At 41.0% G+C, this 8,550-nt stretch overlaps 1 protein-coding gene across 1 annotated transcript in view; it reads right to left on the bottom strand.

Annotated features, from left to right (window-relative positions):
• Positions 1 to 4,246: 4,246 nt before the first annotated feature.
• Positions 4,247 to 8,550, bottom strand: part of LOC135512746 (yjeF N-terminal domain-containing 3) — a 78,830-nt gene continuing 74,526 nt past the window's right edge. The window contains exon 6 of the mRNA XM_064935082.1: positions 4,247 to 4,986. Coding sequence (XP_064791154.1) covers positions 4,790 to 4,986 — 197 coding nt within the window. The 3' untranslated portion in view covers positions 4,247 to 4,789. The remainder of the gene's footprint in view (positions 4,987 to 8,550) is intronic.

Below are 8,550 nucleotides of genomic sequence, written 5' to 3'. Positions count from 1 at the left end.
AGTGAGCATTTCTCCTTTGCCAAGACGTGTGGCATATCAAGGAGCTGATTAAACAGGGTCTTGACCTGACTGCAGTTTGGTGTCATAACCGACTTCAGTGGGCAAATACTCACCTTCGATGGCCACTGGCACGCTAGAGAAGTGTGCTTCTCACGGATGAATCCTGGTTTCAGCTGTGCTGGGCAGATGGCAGACAGCGTGTATGGTGTCGTGTGGGTGAGCGGTTTGCTGATGTCAACATTGTGAACAGAGTTCCCCATGGTGGCGGTGGGGTTATGGTATGGCAGGCATAAGCTATGCACAACCATACAATTGCATTGTCTATAGCAATTTAAATGCACAGAGATACTTGGAAAAGATCCTGAGGCCCATTTTCGTGCCATTCATCTGCCGCCATTACCTCGGTCACAGTTCTTCCATGGCCTGCATAATCACCAGACACCCATTGAGCATGTTTGGGATGCTCTGAATTGAAGTGTACAACAGCATGTTCCAGTTCCCGCCTATATCCAGCAACTTTGCACAGCCATTGAAGAGGAGTGGGACAACATTCCACAGGTCACAATCAACAGCCTGCATAAGGCAAGTCACAACAGATACTGACTGGTTTTCTGATCCACACCCCTACTTTTTTTTAAGGAGTCTGTGAAATCCATAGATTAGGGCCTAATGAATTCCTGTATATTGACTGTAAAATGTTTGACATTTTAGCATGTTGGGTTTATATTTTTATTCAGTATATTTTTCTTGCCTAAATTAGCCGGACAGCTGTAGTCATGCCCAGAGTTTTTGAGCTCTTCCATAAACTGTCATGTCGTCTCCCTGTCACAGACCATGCCTTACAGCAGATCTGCACATTGTTTATGTACTGGCAGATAGCATGACAATGCCAGATGGTCAATTTCTGGTTTGGCTTTGTAACTTTAACAACCGCTGATTGCACGATGGAGTGCTGCCAAATAGGGAAGTGGCTTCATACACCATTCAACAAACACTCACTTCAAAACACACAGAGACATCCTTGTGAGATGGAATGCACTGAATAGTTGCAAATGCATCATTAGCAATTGTAATGATGTTTAGGAATGATTCTGTAAAAGTCCCTCAGGCAGGCAGGATAATTCCATGCAGATCTGTAAAAGACTCTGTTCTAGTCTACCCTCTCACTTAAATGATCTGGCTTAGTTTCATATCACTGAAATCCAGAGCAGCCTGGTGATGAACTGTATTAGAACATGTATCCTCAATGACATTAGTATCGGTTATTTAAGTGATAATGCCAGAGAAGCCGGTGGGATATACAGTACTGGCATGGGTGTTTTGGAGGGCCGGCAAACCGTGCTAATATATCCTCCAAACACCAGCTTCGAGGGCATTATCACTTTTATACAAGGTGTTATCAACATATTCAAATAATGATTGACATATTTTCATTAAAATATTTATTTTGATTCATTTATTCAGACTATTTCCTCCTTCCATGAGATACAGTCCCGACACAAAGCTAGGGTTGCTACCCAACTCCACTGGTCGTTTGTTCTATCGTTTCGGTTGCCAGAGACGCGACCCAGTCGTTCAGTCTTTTTGTTCTATATTTATGGATGCGACCCAGTCATTCAGTCTAAATATTCTATTGCCATACTGTCTGGCAATGTTCTTATCCCTTGCTTGCTATCAATCCAACTACGGCTAACTTACAGCCCAGTCAAACAGTGCAGCCAGAATAACAGCAAAGTAGCTGCATTTGTTTAAGCTGTTTTCTAATGATATTTATTTGAAAACATCCATAACAATGAGCCAATGATGCTTGATTTCACCTGGCATAGAAAAGGTGCTCTCTCGTCAGGACACTGTTGTTCAGAGGAGCTCGCCAACACCACAGCTAACACATTCACTTCAAACTGAAGCTGGAACGACTGCAAACTAGCTGCATTTCGTTTCTGTTTTACCTGTTTTCTATTGACATTTCTTATATATATATATATATATAAAATAAAATAATGCCGATTCATGATTTCGACTGGCTGAGAAAAGTCTAGACACTGTCAGAGAGACAGAGGCCGTATCTAGACTTGACAGTTCATGCAGCTTTAGTATTCTGATCATAGAGTTCTGATCATGGAATTCAGAATGCGTCGTGCATCTACATCTAAATGTGTCTACCGGGTCCATAGTGTGTCCGGATTCCCTTTTCCTGCGCTATATTCAAATGCCAGTATGCATTCTACAAACGGTGGAATAGGCTAAATATGATAACACAACAACGACTGTTGGCAGTAGCTAACTACTGTAGCTAACTTTTGTAGCTAGCCAACAAGCTAGCAAGCAACACTAAAGAGATTGCTAGCCTCAAATCCTAACCCGTTTGCAAACACTTTCCTCACACGCTAGGAACATATTTCCTCCAACGTTGTAATGAATAGGTGCCTCTCGATCCCAAAGCACAAGTTTTCTGGAGACTTGTGGGAGGAGTACTGATGACCTCGCCCATTGTTTGCGCCACTGATTGCATCCAGACTGAGAAGAAATCTGCACACAATGCATCCATGACCACCTCCTGAAGTGGTCAGCTAGATCTGAACACAATCAGAACACAATGCAACTTTGGTGCATATAGACCCGTCTTTTCAATGCAATCTTTGTGTTCTGATAGCAGAAGTTGCATGTAAGTGTCAAGTGTAGACACGACCAGACAGCAAATTTATACAAATCTCTGCTATTGAAAACTAATTGCTAGTCTAAAAGAAATGGGAGATAATGTCTGGATGCTTTTTATCGTGGAGATCAAGTTTATAAATTGTCTGGCTGGGCTGATAAGACAGTGGATTGCACATAGAGATGGAACAGAGTAAATGGGCATTTCAACGTCATAGCTTTAGCCGGTGGTAACTTGTGGAATAGACACAATGCAGTTTTAACCAATCTGCGTCCAGGATTAGACCCACCTGTTGTATAATATATCTTAATTCTTTTCCACCCTCTAAAGACTTTTAACTTTTAAAACTTTGAATATCCTTAATTTAACATCAGAAACTTAAATACATTAAAAAGTGTCTCTGAAAATGCAGAGGATCAGAATAAAAAATATGAGGTGTAAATGTTCAGCTGTACTCCAAAAGCCTCTGGGCTCTTTGCTCTTGACAGGTTAACACCAATGTTTATTAAGGGATCAATGTTCCAACACTGACTTCCTACACACGGCGGTAACACTTAGAGGACACTGCAAGGTTTGCTATAAATACACTAGCTCGTACATAAACAGTCCTGTACCCCATTTACATCCCTTCACTGGCCTATTATGAACATGTTTAGAGACAGGTCAAAATGATGAGACATTCCTCATCAACTAATTACCACTACACTGCTTTTTGTTTACCAGATTGGTTCCCAAATTTAATTCAGTTGTAAACCAATAAACCAGACAGACACCTTGTTTTACTGTAGCATCCCAAAATATAAAAGGCCTCCTCAAATTCATACAGAATATGAAAAAAGGCCTCCTCAAATTCATACAGAATATGAAAAAAGGCCTCCTCAAATTCATACAGAATATGAAAAAAGGCCTCCTCAAATTCATACAGAATATGAAAAAAAGGCCTCCTCAAATTCATACAGAATATGAAAAAAGGCCTCCACAAATTCATACAGAATATGAAAAAAGGCCTCCTCAAATTCATACAGAATATGAAAAAAAGGAAAAGGCCTCTCAAATGGATATGACACAAGTTCTGATGATTTCACTCCATCGGCTCTGGTTTCAGAGAGGAGGGAAAAGATTCACTCCGACTCTGGTTTCAGAGAGGAGGGAAAAGATTCAGCATGTCATATAATCTGTTTAATCTCCTGTCTGATCTCCTCTAACAATATCTGAGGCTTTGTATGGATTTGCATAGTTTACTGTGTGATCTCTATAGTTATAAAGCATACTGGAAATTTCATCCACCAACACAGTATAGATTCTACCAAGTTTTCACTCCTGTGGACGATTTAGAGCTCTATTCAATCTGTAATCCACGCTAGAAATATCAAGGTAATTTACGATTGGGTCAACGTATGCTGTGTTTACCGTGAATGTAAGTCTCCGCTAAGGCGGGAAAATTACTTTTAAATTTCGAACACGCTGTACAGTTGAACTTCTGAGATGCGGATTGAATAGAGCCCTTTAGTTTCATGATTACCTTTCAATTTTGTCAGCTGTCATCTTTCCTAAGTTTCTTACATTGAATCACGTAGAAATCAAAACAAATAACGACTAAATTAGATATTTTATTGGACAAATAGTTAACTCTACAACTGCCAATCAATGAACAGGTGTTACTTGGATTAAGGAAATGCAGTAGTGTAGACTGAATCAAATAAAATAAAAAACAGCTGATCGAAAGTACATTTCTGTAACCCAAAAATCAAACATTCTTCAATAAAATAAAATAAACTAAAAGAATAGCACTTAAGTCGAGGGTTGCATTCATCAGTTGAGGCTGTGGGAGAAAGAACATCTTGAAACTATGCTAAGAAGATATCACAAAAAGGAGAATGTCGCAACTCACATGGAAACTCCTCAAACCATTTCCAAAACAGACATACAACTCAGACCACCCACAGATACTAAATATCATCTTTCTATTGTTTATGAGTGGATTCTGGCTAAGGCGCAACCTCCTTTAGTCTACATCCATTGGAGAGATAGCACATGAACGATAAAGCACAGTAACAATCTATAAAATACAAAACATGTAAATATATTATCCATATTTATCCAAAATGAGGACTGCAGGGTGTACTATAGATGTTACAGTTCTATAAGACAGTCTGTGCCTGGGTATTCTGGCAGGTTCAGATCGTATTTCTTTTGGATGTCATAAGGCAGGAAGCGTCCTGCTAAGAAGTGCTTCCCCGAGAAGCTGGTGGCGCACTTCTTTGGTGCCGTGAGCGAGATGAGGACGTCTGGATTGATCCCATCTGAGGTCACCTGGTCCACATCCCAACCTTTGACAGACAAACAATGATCATCATTTAAATTCCACCTCCATAGTTTGAGCAACAAATCGGTTGACATCTACTGGCTAAATGTCATGTGACATAACAGCAAGGAGAGAGTATCTCACTTGATCTTCTCCTTTCAACTTTAAATGGGCATGTTATATCTTACAGATGAGAAACCTGCTGGCTAGCAGCATTCCAAAGCAAAATAAATGAGGAGAGGGTATGATGTAATGGACAGAGCCAGATGCCAAATAGATGTACTACACTAAGCTACATGCTTTACTGTCTCAGTCCATCCAGCTTGACCTTTACCACTCCTAGCTCGACAGTGTTGAGGTTGACTTGAGATTGATCTGACGAAACCTATTGCAGTTGCAAATGTGGTTGTGTATTGTGGTACATGTACAGGCTTTTCTTTTTTATGACTAATTCATGTTTAGCTCAGAGGTAAACCCCGTTTTGGGCAGTTTTCTGTACATCTGTGCACCATTGGCAAATGTTGGGTGTACAGCATACTGTACAGTGCCTTGCAAAAGTATCCAGACCCCTTGGATTTCTTCACATTTTATTGTGTTATAAAGTGGGACAATTTACGCAAAATACTCTGTCAAGTGGAATATGTTGTTTATTTTTGGGTGGGGGGTTAATACAAATGAAATAACTAAAATATAGTTGTTGTATAAGTATTCATCTCCCTGAGTCAATACATGTTAGAAACACCTTTCACATCAATTACAGCTGTCAGTCTTCTTGGGTACAACTATAAGAGCTTTGCACACACAATATTTGCCCATTATTATTTTCAAAAGAATTGTTGGGGATCATGGGAAGTCATTTTCAAGTCTTGCCATAGAGCAGCAGTGGTTACAGCATTTGGCCAGTAACTGAAAGGTTGCTGGATGGAATCCCCGAGCTGACAAGGTCAAAATCTGTCTTTCTGCCCCTGAACAAGGCAGTTAACCCACTGTTCCCTGGTAGGCCGGCATTGTAAACAAGAATAAAAACTGACTTGCCGAAATAAAGGTGAAATTAAAATGTAAAAATAAATGTTCAAGCAGATTTCAGTCAAAACTGTAACTTGGCCACTCAAGAACATACATTTTTCTATTATCTGCCGAAATTGTTGCAACCCCTATTACTAACCTGTTCAACCTCTCTTTCGTATCGTCTGAGATTCCCAAAGATTGAAAAGCTGCCGCGGTCATCCCCCTCTTCAAAGGGGGTGACACTAGACCCAAACTACTACAGACCTATCCTACCCTGTCTTTCTAAGGTCTTCGAAAGCCAAGTTAACAAACTGATTACGAAGCATTTCAAATCCCACTGTACCTTCTCCGCTATGCAATCTGGTTTCAGAGCTGGTCGTGGGTGCACCTCAGCCACGCTCAAGTTCCTAAACGATATCATAACCGCCATCGATAAGAGACATTACTGTGCAGCCATATTCATCGACCTGGCCAAGGCTTTCGACTCTGTCAATCACCACATTCTTATTGGCAGACTCGACAGCCTTGGTTTCTCAAATGATTGCCTTGCCTGGTTTGCCAACTACTTCTCTGATAGAGTTCAGTGTGTCAAATCGGAGGGCCTGTTTTCCGGACCTCTGGCAGTCTCTATGGGGGTGCCACAGGGTTGGACACTGTGTTAACTAACCTCCAGACGAGCTTCAATGTCATACAACTCTCCTTCCGTGGCCTCCAACTGCTCTTAAATGCAAGTAAAACTAAATGCATGCTATTCAACCGACCACTGCCCGCACCTGCTCGCCCGTCCAGCATCACTACTCTGGACAGCTCTGACTTAGAATACATGGACAACTACAAATACCTAGGTGTCTGAATAGACTGTAAACTCTCCTTCCAGACTCACATTAAGCATCTCCTTTCCAAAATTAAATCTAGAGTCAGCTTCCTATATCGCAACAAATCCCCCTTCACTCATGCTGCCAAACATACCCTCATAAAACTGACCATCCTACCGATCCTCAACTTCGGTGATGTCATCTGTAGAATAGCCTCCAAGACTCTACTCGACAACCTGGATGCAGTCTATCACAGTGCCATCCGTTTTGTCACCAAAGCCCCATACACTACCCACCATTGCGACATGTACGCTCTCGTTGGCTGACACTCGCTTCATACTCATCGCCAAACCCACTGGCTACAGGTTATCTACAAGTCTCAGCTAGGTAAAGCCCCGCCTTATCTCAGCTCACTGGTCACCATAATAGTACCCACTCGTAGCACGCGCTCCAGCAGGTATATCTCACTGGTCACCCCCAAAGCCAATTTCTCCTTTGGTCGTCTTTCCTTCCAGTTCTCTGCTGCCAATGACTGGAACGAACTGCAAAAATCTCTGAAGCTGGAAACTCATATCTCCCTCACTAGCTTTAAGCACCAGCTGTCAGAGCAGCTCACAGATCACTGCACCTGTACATAGCCCATCTGTAAACAGTCCATCTATCTACCTACCTCATCCCCATACTGTATTTATTTATTTATCTTGCTCCTTTGCACTCCAGTATCTCTACTTGCACATCTACAATTCCAGTGCTTAATTGCTATATTGTAATTACTTTGCCACCATGACCTATTTATTGCCTTAACTCCCTTATCTTACCTCATTTGCACTCACTGTATATAGACTTTTTCTTTTGTTCTACTGAATTATTGACTATGTTTTGTTTATTCCATGTGTAAGTCTGTGTTGTTGTATGTGTCGAATTGCTATGCTTCATCTTGGCCAGGTCGCAGTTGGTTAAATAAAGGTGAAATTAAAATAAAAAAATAATAAAATAAATGTTCTTCTTGGTAAGCAACTCCAGTGTAGATTTTGCCATTTGTTGTAGGTTATTGTCCTGCTGAATTCCTCTCGCAGTCTCTTGAATAAAGCAGACCGAAGCAGGTTTTCCTCTAGGATTTTGCCTGTGCTTAGCTCCATCCCGTTTCTTTTCATCCTGAAAAACCCCCCAATATTTGCAGAGGTCAAGCATACCCATAACATGACGCAGCCACCACCATGCTTGAAAATAAGGAGGCAGTTACTCAGTGATGTGTTGTGTTGGATTTGTCCCAAACATGTGGCGTTGCATTTAGACCAAAAAGTGTATTCCTTTGCTGTATTTTTTCCACAGTATTACTTTAGTGCCTAGTTACATACAAGATGCATATTTTGGAATATTTTTATTCTGTGTATTTGTATTCTTCTTTTCACTCTGTCATTTAGGTCATTATTGTGGAGTCACTCCAATGTTGTCGATCCATCCTCAGTTTTCTCCCATCACAGCCGTTTTAAAGTCACCAATGGCTTCATGGTAACATCCCTTAGCAGTTTCATTCCTGTCCTGCAGCTCGGTTCAAAGGGGATGACTATCTTCGATGTGTCTGGGTGGTTTATTATATAATCCACACTTGACCACGTTTAAAGAGATATTCAATGTCTGATGTGTTATCGTTTACCTATCTACCAATCACGCCCCTTCTTCATGAGGCTTTTGAAAAGCTCCCTGGTCTTTGTAATTGAATCTGTGTTTGAAATTCAATACTTGACTGAGGAAGTCAAATTTGA

Source organism: Oncorhynchus masou, chromosome 24 (genome assembly GCF_036934945.1).
Source record: "Oncorhynchus masou masou isolate Uvic2021 chromosome 24, UVic_Omas_1.1, whole genome shotgun sequence".
Lineage (NCBI taxonomy): Eukaryota > Metazoa > Chordata > Actinopteri > Salmoniformes > Salmonidae > Oncorhynchus > Oncorhynchus masou.
The sequence above is the reverse complement of the archived record's forward strand: the minus strand, read 5'-3'. Positions and strand labels throughout refer to the sequence as shown.